We start from the raw sequence: 19,342 nt of genomic DNA on the forward strand, positions 1-19,342 counted from the left end.
AGCACAGAGGAAAGGCCCGTGAGGACACAGCAAGATGGTAGCTATCTACAAGCCAAGTTGAGAGGCCTCACCAGAAACCAACCCTGTTGGCACCTTTATCTTTGATTTAGAACCTCCAGAACTGTGGGAATAAATGTCTGTTGTTTATGCTATTTGGTCTGTGTATTTTGTTACAGCAGACCAAGTAGACTAACACATACACATAGGGTACAAGTAAAAGGATAAAAAAGGCTGGGCGCAATGGCTCATGCCTGTAATCCCAGCACTTTGGGAGGCCAAGGCAGGTGGACCACTTGAGGTCGGAAGTTCGAGGCCAGCCTGGCCAACATGGTGAAACCCCGTCTCTACTAAAAATGCAAAAATTAGCTGGGCACGGTGGTGTGTACCTGTAGCCCCAGCTAATCTAGAGGCTGAGGCTGGAGAATTGCTTGAACCCAAGAGGCAGACGTTGCAGTGAGCCAAGATTGCACCACTGCACTCCAGCCTGGGCGACAGAGCTAGACGCTGTCTCAAAAAAAAAACAAAAAACAAAAAACAAAAAACAAAACACAAAAAACGCATTCAGTAGCTAAACTATGAGATAGGTTAGGTGTATTAAGTGCATTTTCAAATTATGATATTTTCAACTTATGATGGGTTTATCAGGATGTAAGCCCATAAATCAAGAAGCATCTGCAATGTACTTTTTCCTTCTAACTGCTGTCAATGTTGTTGTTGTTTTTTTCTCATTGATTTTCCAAAGCTTGATTTTAATGTGTCTTGCTGTGGATTTTGTCAGGTATATCTGTCTGTGGTTCTCTCAGCTTCTTAAATCTATAGGTTTATGCCTTTTATCAAATTTGGGAAGTTTTCAGCCAGTAACTCTGAATATTTTTTGTAGTTCCACACTCTTTCTCCTCTCCTTCTAGCACTCTGATGACAAAAAAAGTTAGATCTTTTACAATTGTCCCACAGTCCTGGAGGCTCTGTTAATTTCTTTTCCATCTTCTTCTCTCTGTTGTTCAAATTATATACTTTCTATTGCTTTATCTTTAAGTTCACTGATCTTTTTATCATTTCCATCTAGTATTGACTGCATCTAGTGAATTTTTATTTCAGCTATTATATTTGCAATTCTACAATTTCTATTTAGTTCCTTTTTAGATCTCCTATTCCTTTGCTGAGATTTTCTGTTTTTTTCCATTTGTTTCAAGAATGTTTGTAACTACTCATTGAAACATTTTTATGATGACTGCTCTAAAATCTTTGTCAGATAATTTCAACATCTCACTGTTTGGCGTATGTTGACCTCCTGTTACCATTCGAGTTGTGATTTCCCAGGTTCTTGGTATGATGAGTAATTTTCAATTTTGAGTATGCGAATCTGTATTCTATTTAAATCTTCTAGTTTAGCAGACAGTTTCTCTATTTGGGTTTCTTGTGCAGGTGCTGATCTACTTTTAGGAGTCGTAGTTCCAATAATAATTTCATTTTCAGAGCCCTTACAGTACTATTTGGGTCTGCCTTGCTTGTGTGCTACTTAGAGGTCAATGTGAAAATGTAGGCACTATTCCACACTGTAGTTCAGTTCTCAACCCTTCTGTCATGTTAATTTTGGTCAGTATAATGTATGAGCCACTCTGGGATCTTTCCAGGACTCTACATACAAGTTTAAAGCATCTCTTTCTCTAGCTCCCTCCTCTCTCAAATTCTCCTTCACACCATCACTCCCTATTTGGGAAGGGGAGAAGTACTACCTTATTATTGCCTTTAATTCCAGGGTGGGAGGTGATGGATATTCAAGCTTACCACTTGGTCTCCACTGACACCACACTTATGACAGAAGGGGAGTACCATCTGCTATCTCTGGGCAGGAGATGAAAGTCTAGGCTTCCCATTTGGCCTCTTCTGGCACCACCCTGGTGAGGAAAGGAAATCACTCCCTGCTACCACTGGGCAGGAACTGAAAGCCCAAGGTTCTCATTCAGCATCTGTTGATAACACCTTGATGGGGAAGAGAAGCACTGCTTGCTACCACCAGCCAAGGGATGTGTAGGCTTCCCTTTCAGCCTCCAAGCAAGGGGGTGACATATTCTACCTCCATGTATTTGGCTGGGGTAGGGTGGGTATTGTTGAAAAGTTCTGTTCTGTTAGATTGCCCCTTTTCCTGTCCTTTGGCAAGAGATAACAGGCTTTTCTTATCTGCACCCATTGGTATTTCTGGGTTGTGGGCTTCTCCAGAACCCACTTCAGCTTATAAAGAAACAAAAAGAAAACCCAGAGAAATCACCACAGTGTCATTTCTCAATTCTTGAGGTCCCTAGTCAGTCAGTTCTCTTCTTCTAACCCTTTAGTCTTCTTATGTTTATTTGCTGTGTATGTCCAGGGTTTTAAATCTGAACTGAATAGGAAGAACAGGCAGAAATAAGTCTTATCCGGAACTGAAGACCCCTTATCTGAGCATTAAAGAATAGTTAATACTAATCTTAAATGCACTCTTTCAGAGAATAAAGGAGTATTTCCCATCTGGTTTTATGCAGCTAACAACTATCTCTATTTGCAAATGATATAATCTTGTATATAAAAATTATAAGGAATCCACTAACAAACTGTCAGAACTAATAGAAGTATTCAGAAAGAATGCAGGATACAGATCAATAAACACAGATCAATTTTTTTTTTTTAATTTTTGTAGCAACACAGAGTCACTATGTTGCCCAGGCCAGTCTCAAACTCCTGGCCTCAAGTGATCCTCCTGCCTTGGCCTTCCAAAGTGCTGGGATTACAGGTGTGACCCATCATGCCTGGCCAAAAATTAATTGTATCTCTATACATTAAAAATGAACAATCGGAAAAGGAAATGAAGAAAACAATTTCATTTATAACATTAAAAACGTAAAATATTTAGTAATAAAGTTAACAAAAGAAGTGCAAGACTTGTACACTGAAAACTATAAAACATCACTGAAAGAAATTAAATAAGACCTAAATAAATGGGAAGGCATCATGTATTCATGGACTTAATATTTTAATATGGTACTATTCCCCAAGCTGAACTATAGATTCAATGCAGTTCTTATTAAAATGTTCACTGCCTTTCTGGCAAAAATGAACAAACTGATCCTAAAATTCACGCGGAAATTCACAGGGCCCAGAATAGCCAAAACAACCTTGAAAAAAGGTGGAAGAATCATACTTCTCAATTTCAAAACTTACTACAAAGCCATAGTAATCAAGACTGTATGGTATTAACATAAGGAAAGACATATTGATCAATGGAATAAAATTAAGAATCTAGAAATAAACCCTCATATTTATAAACAAATTTATTTTTGACAAGAGTGCTACAATGACTTAACGCGGGAAAGAACAGTCTTTTCAGTAATGGTGGTGAAACAACTGGATATCCATATGTAAAAGAATGAAATTAGACCCCTACTTCACGCTCTACCCAATTAACTCAAAATAATCAGAAGACTTCAATGTAAGAGATAACACTATAAAATTCTTAGAAGAAAAAGGCTTAATCATCATGATCTTTGATTAGGCAATGATTTCTTAAAACCACAAACAACAAAACAAAAAATAAATAAGACCATAAAAATTTAAAACTTTTATGTTTTAAAGGACACTATCAAGCAAGTAAAAAGACAATTCAATGAACTGAAGTATCTGCAAATCATACATCTGAAAAGGGACTTGTATCCAAAACATATAACTCTTATAACTCATAATAAAGAGACAAATAACACAATTTTTAAAATGAGCACAAAATCTGAATAGAAATTTCCACAACGAACATACACAAATGACCAATGAGTACATGAAAAGATGCTCAACATCACTAACCATCAAGGCAATGAAAATCAAAACCACAGTGAGATGCTACTTCCCATACTTTAGGATGGCTATAATCAAAAAGATAGATGATAACAAGTATTGGCAAGGATGTGGAGAAACTAGAACTCTCATACATCGCTGCTGAGAATATAAAATGGTGCAATCTCTTTGAAAAACAACAGGCAGATCCTCAAAAGGTTAAACATAGAGTTATGCTATGACCCAGCAATTCTACTCCTAGGTATATACCTAAGAGGAATGAAAATGCATGTGTGCATGTCTACGTTCAAGAAAGCTCACAGTCCCTTTATTCATAATAGCCAGACACTGAAGGAAAAAAAAGACACTTAAATGTGCATCAACAGAACAGATAAAATTGTGGTATATACACACAATGAAATGTTATACAGCAATAAGGGAACAATTGATACATGTAACATGAATGACTCTCACAAATGTTATGTTGAACATAAGCTTAATCCAAAAGTATATATACTTTATTATTCCAAATATTTGAATTTTAAGAAGAGTTAGAACTAATTAGGGGTCACAGAAGTTCAGAATAATAGTCACCTCAGGGTGGAAGTGAAGGATGGATATTAACAGGAAGTAACTTTAGGGAACAAATTTTCTAGAAGTTCCAGGAATGTTCTAATTTGAAATAGGTGGTAGTTACACAAGGGTATGTGTGTATAGATGTGTGTGTGTATATCTATATGTATGTGAAATGCACTGTGCTGTATCCTTAATGTGCTGTACATTTACCTCACTGAATTTATTTTAGACTTAATAATTTTAAATAATGAAGAAAAAACTTTATGTACAATATTATACTAAATAGCTTTAAAATATATACATGTAAGTAGAAAAAAATAAAGATGAAAATGAAATACATACAAATTTTACAGTGAAGAGGTTAAGAGCTTGGGCTTTGGAGTTAGAATATTCAAATCTAGGCTTTGGCCTTCACTAGCTCTATAACGTCTTTAAGCTCCTGTTTCTTCACCAGTAAAATGTAGAGCATAATATATGCACATTATGGGATTGATGCAATGACTAAAAGAGAATGCATATAAAAATCCTGATGCATAGTAAACACTAAATACTTGTTATATCCTACCCACCCCACCCCTCCCCACACAGATACGCACTATGTAATGGGATTACAGATAGTTTTATTTATTGCTTTATACTTTTCTCATGTTTTTGAAATCTTTTATAAGACACAGACAGGCACAAGGTATTCACTGAGAGGGCACAGGGCTAGTCTATAGACCGTAAGCTTATACAATTTATACATCATAAAGCCTTTATACATTTCTGTACCACTTAAACAAAATGTTTTTCTTTTAAACTGCATAACACCAGTACACAGTACTGACACATACACCACAGATGCTCCTACTCCTCCTACCAATAAATGTTCAGCATTCAAATACCTTTTAATGTGCTTTGGAGGGTACTTTTAATCTTTCTTCAGGGCTTGAAAAATCAGTTACTCAAGAAGTCAGAGAAGGGTGTGTGTGTGTGTGTGTGTGTGTGTGTGTATGTAAGCCATATCCTAATCCCAAATGTGGTAAGAACCTAACTTCCAGAGTGGAACTAAAAATCAATACCAAGCAGTGGAAGAGACAAAACTGTATCCATAATACTGTCAGATAACAAATGAAATCTATACAGCATCTTTCTTAGAAATAAAATTTCAAGTTTCAATTCCATCACAGTCACACAACATAGAAGCCGCAGTACAAAAAAAGTGTATGAGATAGACTGAAGGGTAAAAAATGACAGGAAAACACAGAGCAGACTTTGACATATCTCTAATTACTGCTTCGTTTCAGACTAATGGTAAAAATTAGTCTTCAGATAGTTGATAACATCAGACTGTCTGTGCTGAGTTAGTACCAAGATCTGTGGCCAAGCAAATACTTCTAATAAAATTGATTTTCCTTTCTGGCAACCAATAGGCCAGTCAATAATAATGTAGTTTAAGAAATATTGAGTCATGAGGGAGATGAACATTTCCTTCCATTTATTATGTTTGTATTGTCTATATTTGAAAAGCGTTTTCAATAACAAAACCAAAGAAGATATTACAAGCAAAAGAGTTATTCTGAGCGCTAATCTCCAGAAGCCCTCTGACTTCGAAGCATGTTAGCAACTCAAACTGGAAAAGCCAAAAGCATCCCATTAACTAAAGTTAGATTGTATAGATTATGACTGTCAAAACAGAATCAAAGCTGGTGGCTACACACAATGGTCATGTGAATACAAAGGAAAACACTGTGCCAGGCATATAATTCTAACAGATCCGTCCTAAAAACCTACATGGAACTTTTACTTTGCATTAAAGCTTAGTGTTTAGTAGAGAATGTTCTATAAAGCTACCTATAGTTTTTGGATTGTTTGTCTCACACTATCCAAACAAATAGAACGTAAGAAATCCGCAAGGCAAAAACCCCAGGCAATGCCTAACTTGGAGAAATTTCCATATACAATACCTCCAAACAATGTGTTTGGTTAAAAAAATTGTTTTGTTGTTTTTTAGAGATAGGGTCTTGTGCTCTGTCACCCAGGATGGAATGCAGTGGCACAATCATAGTTCACTGTAACCTCAAACTCCTGGGCTCCAGTGATCCTCCCACCTCAGCCTCCAGAGTAGTTAGGACTACAGGCACCCACCACTGAATCTAATTTAAAAAAAAAAATTTGTGGAGATGGCGTCTCACTATGTTGCCCAGGCTGGTCTCAAACTCCTGGCCTCAAGTGATCCTCCTGACTCAGCCCCCTAAAGTGCTAGGATTACAGGCATGAGCCACATCACATCTGGCCAGTTTTTTTTTTTTTTTTTTTTTTGCTTGTTGTTTTAATTTAGTGGTAATAGTGGTTGGGGAAAGTTGGATGTTGAAAAAATGACTTTGAAATTTACACAGAAAAATAAATAAGCAAAAATAGAAAGTATTTTGAATGAGTAGCAAAGGAATTTGCCCAACCAGATTTAAAAATATATTTTGAAGATATAATACTTAAAACAGTGTAGCACAAATATATGAACAGAAAACCAGAGCAATGGAATGGAAGAACAAGCCCCCAGGATAGACTGAAATACATAAAAGAATTGAGACTATGATAAGACAGTTCAAATTGCTATAGAAAAGATACCAATTATTCAATAAACATTACTGGAACTGGCTAGTCATCTGGACAAAAATAAAGTTGGCACCATCTGGACAAAAGTAAAATTCCTATTACATACATAGGATACATATATCAATTATAGATGAGTTGATAAAAACCATGAAATAATGAAAGTACTAGAAGAAAATGTGGGGTAAAATTTTAACGACTATATCACAAAGAAAGTGCAATTTTCCCTACTATATAAAAAGTTCCTGTAAGGAGAAAAATATCATCAATACAATGGGAAACTGAGGAAAAGCTATATTAAAAATATGATATACCATTCATCATTCATCAAACAGGCAGAGAACAAAAAGCGTTATGATGAACTATTTGGCATGGCTAGAGAAACAGGAATTCTCTCACACATTGCTGGTCGAAGTATAAATTGTTACGGTCCATTTATATGGTTCTAGTTAACTAAATTATGATACATTCTCCTGGGAACTGGTTGGATGATGGTGCCAATTATGGTGAGTAGCGGGTGGGGAAGGGTGGGCTGTTGAGGGATGCTGGTGTTTTAGTGTTAGATATTGTGCTTTTGAAGTGTCTGAGGGATATCAAAGAAGAGATATGTGTGTCTGGAGCTACTGGCTGACATCTGGGTTGGTGATAAACATTTATTCTACTTTCTCAGTGAAATAGGAGGTATTCTGAAGATAAAGGCCAGAAGATTTGGTAGTCAAATTTAATGATGATATTACCATGATTTATGGTAACACCAGTGTTGTGTGATTTTATTTTCATTTTTAGCTTTTTCCAGAACTTAAGTGTAAAAAGACAAAGATGCCTATGTTACCACTTCTATTCAACCTAGTACTGAAAGACCCAGCTGGAGCAATTAGGCAAGAAAATGAAATAAAAGGCACCCAAATCAGTCATTAGGATGTCTATTGTCAAAAACACAGAAAATAACAAGTGTGGACAAGGATGTGGAGAAATTCGAATATCTGTGTATTACTGGTGAGAATGTAAAATGGTGCAGCTACTGTGGGAAATAATATGGCAATTCCTCAAAAACTTAAACGTAGAATTATCATATGATCCAGCAATTCTATTTCTAGGGTATATACTCAAAAGAAGTGAAAGCAAGGACTTGAACAGACATTTGTACACCCATGTTCACAGCATCCTTATTCATAATCGCCAAAAGGTAAAAGCAAACCAAGTGCCATAGATATTGGAATAAACAAAGTATGGTCAATACATACAAATAATATTCGGCTTTAAAAGGGAAGGAAATTTTGACACATGCAACCACATGGATGAACCTTGATGATGTTATGCTGAGTGAAATAAGCCAGTCAAAAAGGGACAAATATTGTATGATTCCACTTATATGAGGTACCCAGAGTAGTCAAATTCACAGAAGTAGAAAGTAGAATGGTAGTTGCCAGGGGCTGAGGGAATGGAGGAACGGGAAATTAGTGTTTAATGGTTAGAGTTTCAGTTGTGGGAGATAAAAAAGTTCTGTAGATGGGTGGTGGCAATGGGCACACACAATATAAATGTATTTAATGTCACATAACTATACACTTAAAATGGTTAAAATGGTAAATTTTATGTTATGAGTATTTTACCACAATAAAAAAGAGAAAGAAAACCAAAACCTTAGGTTCTGGAAAGGGGTAAATTTTAATGACCCTGGATTTGGCAATGGTTTCTAAAGTATGACACCATAAGCAAAACGAAAAAAGAGAAAACAAATGATAAATTAGAGTTCATCAAAATTTACAACCTGTGCATCAAAAGACACTATCAAGAAAATAAAGAGAAAACAGACAAAAAGGGAGAAGACACTTGCAAATCATGTATCTGATAAGGGTCTAGTATTCAGAATATACAAAGCACTCCTACAACTCAACAACAAAAAGACAAATCACTTTAAAATGGGCAAAGACTTAAACAGACATTTCTCCAAAAAACATATGCAAATAGTCAACAAGCATATGGAAAGATACTCCATATCATTAGTCATTAGGGAAATGTAAATTAAAATTATATCATGATGAGATATCACTTCATACCCACTAAGATAGTTATTTTTTAAAAAGCAAATATAACAAGTATTGGTGAGGATGTGGTGAAACTGGAAGCATCATACATAGCTGCTGGGCATGAAAAATGGTGTAGCTCCTATGGAAAACAGTTTGTCCGTTGCTCAAAAACTTAAACATCAAATTACCATATAACCCAGTAATTCCACTCCTATGTCTACAACCAAAAGAACTGACAACACGTATTCAAACAAAAATAAAAGTACACAAATTTCACAGTGGCATTACTCACAACTGCCAAAAGACAGAAACAACCCAAACTGCCCATCAATTGATTAATGGATAAACAACATGTGGGATATCCAAAAAATTCAGCCATAAAAAGGAATGAGGTATTGTTACATGTTACAATATAGATACACCTTCAAAACATTATGCTAAGTAAAAGAAGTCAAACACAACCATAAATTTTATGATTCCCATTTATATAAAATATCCAGAATAGGCAAATCTATAGAAACAGAAAGCAGATTAGTGGTTGCCAAGGTCTGGGGCAAGGGGAGAAATAAAAAAATTTTAAAAAGTGACTGCTTAGTGGGAACAGGGTTTTCTTTTGCGGTGACAACCGTATTACAGAACTATATAGCAGCAATGATTACACAACATTGTGAAATGTACTAAACGCCACTGAATTGCACATTTCAAAAGAGTTAATCTGGTAAATTTTATGTTATGTGAATTATATTTCAATTTAAAAAATAAAAGCTCTTCTTTATCACTCTTACCTGACAGTTAATGTCAGCTCTATGTTGTAGCAAGACTGTGACTAGTTCCTTATGTCCTCGATCACAGGCCCAGTGAAGTAGAGCCCTACCCTAAAAACACAGAAGATAAATGAATTTGTTATCTCAGTTGTGGGGCCATGTAAAAGATATAATGTTTTAAGAAAGACAAGGAAATATTTAAAATTATGGGTTAATTATTCTAAGAATGATTGATATAAAAAATGCACTATGGAAAAAGCAATAAACAATCAATGGGGCAGGGCATGGTGGCTCATGCCTGTAATCCCAGCACTTTGAAAGGCCGAGGCGGGTGGATCACTTGAGGTCAAGAGTTCGAGACCAGCCTGGTCAACACGGTGAAACCCTGTCTCTGCTAAAAATACAAAAATTAGCCAGGCATGGTGATGGGTGCTTGTAATCCCAGCTACTTGGGAGGCTGAGGCAGGAGAATCACTTGAACTCGGGAGGCGGAGGTTGCAGTGGGCCGAGATTGTACCACTGCACTCCAGCCTGGGTGACAGAGCAAAACTCCATCTCAAAAACAACAACAACAACAACGAAAACAATCAATGGGAAGCCCCAATATCTACTTCTGGGTCTGTACTAGCCCAATGCCTGCTTTCAGCTCAATCAGTTCGCTTACAGAGTGGAGATAATGATAGTAATAACAACAATAATATGAATAATACCTGCTAAATGAACTATAAGAAAATGTTTTGTAAACTGTACTTTATAAAGTATAGTTTTCTTAAATATTATGTCCATTTCTTCTTTTTTTTCTGGAAAGAAATCATAAGAATAAAAAAGCAAGCACTTAAACCTAGGTAGAAATCATAATCTAAATGTACTATAACTAAATTTCCTCAAGTTTATTCCTTAAAAAGATTATTTAACCAGTTTGAAAATAAGCATTTCTCCTTACTATTGCAAGTTTACACTCTGAATTACCTCAAAAACACTAGTACGATCTATTAGTGTCTATCATCAAACAGTTGACTGTGAAAGCCACTTGTAAAAGAGAATGGATGATTAAATATTAGGAGATAAAGTACTAAATATGAAATATTAATTTTAACACTTGTCTACCAAAGACTCACAGTTACTATTACATGTGTTATTTCTATTCTCTACTGCCAGAAAATCTTGTTTTAGTTAATGAAAAAAAAAGCCTACTTGGTTCAAAAGAATAAACAAAACCGCAAAAGCTAAGGGCTTTTCTGAATAAATGAGTGATGCATGGCTTACTACTTTCTGAGGATGGTGATGATGTTGTCATTTATAAAGAATGGAGTGTTTTTCCACATTAAGTTGAAATCCCTACTTTATGTCATTTTAGAAAAGATTTAAATAGATATAAGCTAGGGCAAGGATTTAAAGTAAAAAGCACCTTTCAAGAAACGGCTTTTCTAAAACTGCCTACATTCTTTTTATCATTCAGACTCTCTTCACATACCTATTAGTTCAACTAATTAAACTAGGATCTATTCTTTAAACAAAAAACAAATTAGGAAAACTTCTTCCCTACAAATTGTCTTCTTTTGCTTTCATTTGCTTTACTTTTATTTACCTGTGAATATCTGTTTTTTAATAGGCTTACACAAAATCCTAAGAGGGAGGAAAGCAGAGAAAAAGTGTGGACAATTCATTCACAATTTATTGTAGTATCAAAATAAAAAAAAAATTTTATTTCGCCTTGTTCAGAGCCCACTAGGAGTTATATTTTATTTTATTTTATTTTATTTATTTATTTAGAGACGAAGTTTCGCTCTTTTGCCCAGGCTGGAGTGCAGTGGTGGGATCTCCGCTTACTGCAACCTCCGCCTTCCGGTTTCAAGCAGTTCTGCCTCAGCCTCCCAAATAGCTGGGATTACAGGGACCCGCCACCATGCCCAGCTAATTTTTGTATTTCTTTTTAGTAGAGACGGGGTTTCACCATGTTGGCCAGGCTGGTCTCGAACTCCTGACCTTGGGATCAGCCCGCCTTGGCCTCCCAAAGTGCTGGGATTACAGGCGTGAGCCACCATGCCCAGCCACGAGTTATTTTTTAGTGCAGACAATTCTAAAAGTCCAGGTGAAAATGTATTGTTGAGTACTAGAGCAGTTTCCTATGTTAAAATTTTTGTAGCTCTAATGTGACCTGCTGTTACTAGGGCTCTAATTCAGAAATCCTCCATATGAACAATTAGATATTTTAATGAGACTCTGAATAAATACTAATGAATAAAATATTCTATAGGTCCATGTTATTGTTTCACAGCATTTATTAATACATTAAAAGAATCAGACAAAACTTCAAAGTCTATCATTTTTAGTTCTAATTGTAAGTGTGCATTTTATGGCTATTAGGTTAAACTATTGACAAGAGTTACTACATAGTTAAGATGATGTGTGATATATTTACATAGGGTACTTACAAAAACTACGTAATAGTTAAGTAGGACAACATAATATGTCCTGTACTTTTACCATAAGATGTATACATAATTTCTATCTCTCAACCACGTTCCTGAATTTTCCTTAGGTTTGACCCAGTAGGGTTATATCAACTAAAGCTAAAATATAAATCCTTAGCTGTTTCAATGGTAAAGCTGACAAGCAACACATTTTACTGTTAATGGGAGTTATATTTTAAATTTCCCATATTTTAAATTCTTCATGTGGTGCCAAAAATTTACTTTAGGGGAAACACCTATGACTGGACCTCCATAGTGATTTTCACTTTGGATATATTTTCCAGAAGCGGGGCACATGTATAGCAATGTTTTAAGAAGGATGATGTGCTCTCAGACATTTACGCCATACTTTTTAACACATTTTCTGACCTGCAATGCAATTAATTCTTGTAACACATTATTTTAATGGTACACTAATTAACCTTGAATTAGAATGAATTCTCTGACAATGACTTTCTGTAGAGGCACTGAAGATATCTACATTAAGACCACCTAATGATTAATATTCCATGCAGTATTAAAAAGCTCAAAAACAAGAGTAGGATTAAACATACTTGTAAATAAACACAGACAAAACAAGTCAGGCTTTGGAATTTTAACCTTCAAGATGCTCTATATTTAAATGAACAAAACCCAGCAAAATGAGGTGTCTGTGATACCTTTTACTTCTTCAAATTATAAAATTCCTAAAAACATGCTCTAATTTAAGATTATTATTTACTCACTAACATAACCAGTAATCTGCAGAGATGCTATCCTTATAATTAATTATGATAAAATCAGGAAATAAACACCTGTGGTTTCTTTCCTTTCTCTTTGTTAACCACAAACACATCTAGACCAATGCAATTATTAAACTATTTTAGGTAAAGAATTCCATAATCTCTCCTCCAGAAGGAAAACCATGAATTAGGTGTGCATTAAAACTATATCTTCTAAGACTTTATCTAAATTTATGAACTATTTTACCTATTTGTCTATATAATTGTTTTATCTTTTTCCATGAGTGATATAATCTCTTATACATTTTCAAGTTAAATTTATTTTTATTGCTACCAAAATAAGTGACAATTCTTTGTTTCTAATTTTTAAAACTCCTCTGGAAAAATATCCCAGAAGTATTCAGGAGATCGGTGGGGGAGAGCCATTATTAAAAGGAACCTTTGTTAGGCCACCAGAAGACCACAAACACTGGAGAGCTCTGAATAAATTCTGGAACTCAAATACAGTAAGAGGCAGGGAGAAAAAGAGTTCTCATCTATTAACCAAGGGTGCTAACACTGTCCTATCTCAGACAGATGAATGACTTTAAAGTGCTTTGAAAGCACAGGGTAGCAGCTAACCTATTAAGTGGTATTACTTTCATACCTTCTGGAAAATACAGAGAGCACATCTTAATATATGAAATGCTTCTCTGATTTCCTTAGTAACTCGTCCTTAAACCATGTAGAATTTTTTTAAAATTAGACTTTTCTCCTCAGTATCACAAAATTTAAAAAAAGAGTAGAAATTCTGGCCAGGCGCAGTGGCTCACATCTGTAATCCCAGCACTTTGGGAGTCCGAGGAGGGCAGATCACCTGAGGTCAGGAGTTCACGACAAGCCTGGCCAACATGGTGAAACCCTGTCTCTATTAGAAATACAAAAAATTAGTGGGGTGTGCTGGTGTGTGCGCCTGTAATCTCAGCTACTTGGGAGGGTGAAGGCAGGAGAATCGCCTGAACCTGGGAGGTGGAGGTTGCAGTGAGATGAGATCATGCCACTGTACTCCAGCATGGGCAACAGAGCAAAATTCTGTCCAAAAAAAAAAAAAAAAATGGGGAGGGGAGAGGAGGGAAAGAAGGAGATTCTATTATAAAATGAGTCTTGATGTTCTTATGGGATTTTGAGATCAAATACAAAGTATGTATACCACACATATAATAGATAAAAACATGGCAAAGTTGGTATATTTAAATTTGTAAGAGTTGTCCTTCTGTCATTCTATCAAACACATATAGTATATGGTATGGTACTGTCTAATTAGCAAATGAAATACTGCAAACAGGTAGATCTGAATTTCTCTCTGCAAAAAAATTAGATATCAATTTATAATTGTAATAGAGATTGACTTCAACTACCAACAACCTGTAATGTCCCCATCTCCTCTGTACTGTCTTCTACCTTTTGCTGTTACTACTGTAGCAGCTGGCCATAGTGAGAACTCCCCTACCTGCGATCACCAGAAATTACACAACGCCTCCTTCTTTCACTTCCCTGTCCATAGTGAAATGACAATCTTGTTTCAAAAACTTAGGAATAAGATTGAAAGATAGTCTAACATCTCAAGATATACCTAGCATGGATGCCAATGACTCCTTGTGGGATAATTTACTTACGAGCATTAAAAAGAAAATCACACACCAGTATGTGTGATACACACTTAAAATCAGCAACTACTGGATCTCGATCTCTTTCACTGGCAAAGATCTAGGGTAGGGAAAAATGATGTTGCTTATTTGTCAGGAAATTGAGAAAGATTTTGAATACACTACTTTAAAAAATGTGGCTGGGTGCAGTGGCTCCTGCCCATAGTCCCAGCATTTTGGAAGGCCAAAGCGGGCAAGTACGAGACTAGCCTGGGGAACATGGCGAAATCCTGTCTCTACAAAAAATTAGCTGGGCATGGTGGCACACTTCTGTAGTCCCAGCTACTCAGGAGGCTCAGCTCAACAGGAGAATCACTTAAGCCCGTGAAGTCATGTCTGCAGTGAGCCGTGATCGAGCCACTGTACTCCAGCCTGGGCAACACAGTGACACTCTGTCTCAAAAGAAAAAAAAAAAAAAATCCCTTCATAAGAATTTACTAAGCTATAATGTCAGTGACTTCAGGGTGAAGGAATATGAAAGGGAGGTATTATTTCATCCTTTATAAAGGAGGTAATTAACAGCAGTAATAATAGGAAGTTGCCATGAAAACAGCCCAGGAATCCATCATAAGACAATAGTATATTCACACGATGGAACATATTCAGCAGTATAAAAGAAGGAAGTACTGAACTATAGCAATATGGATGAGTCTCAAAAACATTATGCTGAATGAAAGATGCCCTACACAGAGGAGTACATATGTATAATCCCATATATATAAAGTTCGAGAACCAGCAGAACTTATCTATGGTAGAATAATATCAAAACGGTGGTTACCTTTTTGGGATTAAAAGAAAACAGTGGCTGGGAAGGGGCATGAGGAAACTTTCTGGGGTGACAGCAATGTTCTATATCTTGATAGGCACTTCAGTTACACAGGTATATGCATTTGTCAGAGTTCATCAAATCTGTACTTAAGACTTGTGCATTTCGTTGTATATAAATATTATTTTAAAAGAAAAACCAAATACTGAATTCTAGTTAATTATATGCATGTTAAAATATTTAGAAGAAAGTGTACTGTTGTTTGGGTACTCTAAAACGTATCAAAAAATAAAAAAGATTTGATGAATGGCTAGATATTGATAAAGCAAGCATAGTAAAATATTAATGGTAGAATTGAGATGGTAGAAATATAGATGTTCACTGTAAAATTCAACTTCTCTGTATGTTTAACATTTTTCATAGTAGATTCTTGGGGAAAAAATCAAACAAAAATTTGTACACCTATGTTCAGAGCATAATTCACAACAGTCAAAAGGTAAAAGCAAACCAAATGTCCATCAATGGATATCTGAATAAACAAAATGTGGTATACGCATACAATGGAATATTATTCATCTTACAAAGCAAGGAAACTGACACATGCTACAATATGAACGAACCTTGAAGATGTTACACTGAGTGAAATAAGCCAGTCAAAAGGGACAAATATTGTTATGACTCCAATTAAATGAAGTACCTGGAGTAGTCAAATTCAGAGACAGAAAATAGAATGGTAGTTGCCAGGGGCCAGGGGAAGGGAGGAATGGGGGGTGTTTAATGGGTACAGAGTTTCTGTTTTTTTTTTGAGACAAAGTCTCACTCTGTCACCCAAGCTGGAGTGCAGTGGTGGGATCTCGGCTCACTGCAACCTCCACCTCCTGGGTTCAAGAGCTTCTCCTGCCTCAGCCTCCCGAGTAGCTGGGATTACAGATGTGCAGCACCACGCATGACTAATTTTTGTATTTTTAGTAGAAACGGGGTTTCACCATGTTGGCCAAGCTGGTCTCAAACTCCTGACCTCAGGTGATCCGCCCACCTCAGCCTCCCAAAGTGCTGGGATTAAGGCATCAGCTACCACACCTGGCTTGGTACAGAGTTTCAATTGGGGAAGATAAAAAAGTTGTATGGTGGTGGTGGTTACACATGTGAATGTATTGTTTTATTTATTCATTTTTTATTACGAGATGGATCTCACTATGTTGCTTGGCCTAGTCTTAAACTCCTGCGCCCAAGAATTCCTTGTGCCTGAAAGCGTGAGCCACTACACTCGGCTCATGTGAAAACAAACAAACAAACAAAAAATATATAAATATATATATATATATGTATATTTTTGAGACGGAGTCTCACTTTGTCGCCCAGGCTGGAGTCCAGTGGCACGATCTCAGCTCATTGCAACCTCTGCCTCCTGGGTTCAAGTGATTCTCTAGCCTCAGCCTCCCAAGCAGCTGGGACTACAGGCATGTGCCACCATGCTCAGCTAATTTTTGTATTTTTAGTAGAGACGGGGTTTCACTATGTTGGCCAGGCTGGTCTTGAACTCCTGACCTCAGGTTATCCACCTGCCTCGGCCTCCCAAAGTGCTAGGATGACAAGCGTGAGCCACAGCACCCGGGCTCGTGTGAGCATATTTAATGACACAGAACTATAGATTTAAAAATGATTAAAATGATACATTTTATGTATATTTTACCACAATTAAAAAATACCAAAAATAAGTTGCCAAAGCTCACAGGATTTAAGCTACTTTCACTATTTTCTGATTTTCTGATGCAATGCATGACCATAGACTTGATTTTTAAATGGCACTGCCTACATTAATGCAAATAAGCATAATAGACAATTTGTAATCCATTTCTCAGTCATTAGTGTGAATAAAGTTCTTTCAAATTAACATCTTAATCAAGTATATAACCAAAATAACATATACTCTGATATAGAAAGTGATTTAAGAGGATGCATTTTTTCTTCCTTCCTTTCTCAAATCTCATATAACTGCATAAATTTAGTCTCAGTATACCGACCCTGCCTCTTAAATCTTTTGCTTTTCTGTTAGTTAGTACTGTCACAGTTTCACCAGAGTTTGCAGCAGTTTCTCAAGTCAAAAGCATGCAAATTCTATTCTGTTAGGAGCCACAGGTTTAAAACAAAGTAGAAAAGGAAAGGAATGGTAGTCAAGAGAAAGGTGACTTTCTTCAAAGTATCTGAAAGAATCAACAGACTACCGAAAATGGCTAATGACAACAATTATACTGTCAAAAGGACAGAAAACAAAAGAATGTAACTAAAGAAGCAGCCCAATGAAAGTGGAATTTGGGAGTGCATTAGATAAGAATCTATGGAAAACCAATGAACTATGTATGAATGCTTTTGGGGGGACTGATGATAAACAGTTGCACTGGATGGTCATCTATTTTGCTAAAATATTACACTGTTACACTTGATCTAAAACATTTAAATTACTTCAAAGATTTAAAATACTATTTAAATACTATCAATAAGCATGTATTTAGTGTTGATTGTATAGTACACTAATCTGAGAAATAACGTGTGTGACAAGAATTATGTAAACATAATTTGAGCCTGATGTTTGATAGCAAATATTCTCCCCATACTTGAAATACACTTCACAAATTATTGAAATCATCCCTCCCCCTTAAAACATATTTTCTTGGAAGAACCATAAATATTTGGTATGTGTGAAGAGCTGTACTAATGTGGGTCAAAGATAAAAATTGAACCACCATTTAAAAAAATAAATAGGCTTTAAGATCTTCTCTTTAACTTTTCCCCTCATATTTTGAATTCAATTTTCAAGCATTTCTCAAATGATTGAAAACACAATAAAAGTTGTAATTTAATTTTTTAAAAAAGTATATATGACACCATGATGTTACAAACTTGGACCCTGAAATATCTAAGCATAACTATGAAACTTTTTCTATTATGCAAAATACAGACAATGTCCCCTAATTACTATACCAGTAGGAAATACCAGGTAATTTTCTCAAATTAGAAATATATGCCTTACTATATTAGCATAGGTTGAGTATCCCTTATCCCAAATGCTGGGGACCAGAAGTGTTTAAAATTTTAGATTAAAAAAAAATTTGGAATATTTACATTATATACTTATTGATGGCCCCTCCTTAATCCAAAAGTCTGAAATCCAAAGTGCTCCAAAGAACATTTCCTTGGAGTGTTACACTGTTGCTACAAAGTTTCAGATTTTGGATCATTCCAGATTTTGGATTTTCAGATGACGAATATCCAACCTGTAGTAATTCCAACTTAAATGAATAAAAGATGTACACTAGGAATTATACTTATGTACAATAAAATAACTTCATTATGAAATAAATACATTGTATTTAAAAGGCATTTCATATATATTTGTTCATATACAATACTTAGATCCAAATGTATGTATTTCAAATAATAATTTATAAATTATAAATTCATAGTTATCAGTGAATAATGTATTTATTTCAATGTGTGGGAATACAAATGTAGCTTATTTTATTATTATAATTAAATTTCTTTATGTGCTCACAGCAAATTTTAAGTGCAATAAATGTGACTTTTAGTCATAAAATTAGGTTGAACCTGCTGAATGAAGATTTTAAGTAAAAATGTATATTATCCTAGAGAATCTTAGGGGATCAGTAGGGAAATACCTCAATTTCAAATATCAGATAAATACAAAAAAGAACTGAATGTCCTTTCAAAACTATAATTGTTACCCAACTTATAATAAGAAAATGTCAAAAGGACAGAAAGGGTTAAAAGTATTTAACTAGAAGTTTAATTTTGAGGCTACACACTTTTAGTCCATCATCAAAGCTTACCAAATTGTTTTATTTGCTAGAGCTTTAAATGTGATGAAGCAATACTATTTATTTTATTTTGGGATGTTAAGTTTGATTTTGATTTTA

General features: G+C 35.4%; 1 protein-coding gene across 6 annotated transcripts in view; it reads right to left on the reverse strand.

Moving 5' to 3' along the window:
• ACBD6 (acyl-CoA binding domain containing 6) overlaps nucleotides 1-19,342 on the reverse strand; it is a 236,353-nt gene that overhangs the window by 125,785 nt on the left and 91,226 nt on the right. For 5 of the 6 annotated variants that reach the window (XR_010117664.1, XR_010117663.1, XM_063627554.1 and 2 more), the window contains exon 6: nucleotides 9,782-9,871. The exons of the other annotated variant lie outside the window; for it this stretch is intronic. Coding sequence is in view for 3 of the 5 variants with exons in the window: in XM_063627554.1 (XP_063483624.1) it covers nucleotides 9,782-9,871 (90 nt within the window). In the remaining 2 variants the exon portion in view is untranslated. The remainder of the gene's footprint in view (nucleotides 1-9,781; nucleotides 9,872-19,342) is intronic. 6 annotated transcript variants of the gene reach the window in all.

Source organism: Symphalangus syndactylus, chromosome 12 (genome assembly GCF_028878055.3).
Source record: "Symphalangus syndactylus isolate Jambi chromosome 12, NHGRI_mSymSyn1-v2.1_pri, whole genome shotgun sequence".
Taxonomy (NCBI): Eukaryota; Metazoa; Chordata; class Mammalia; order Primates; family Hylobatidae; genus Symphalangus; species Symphalangus syndactylus.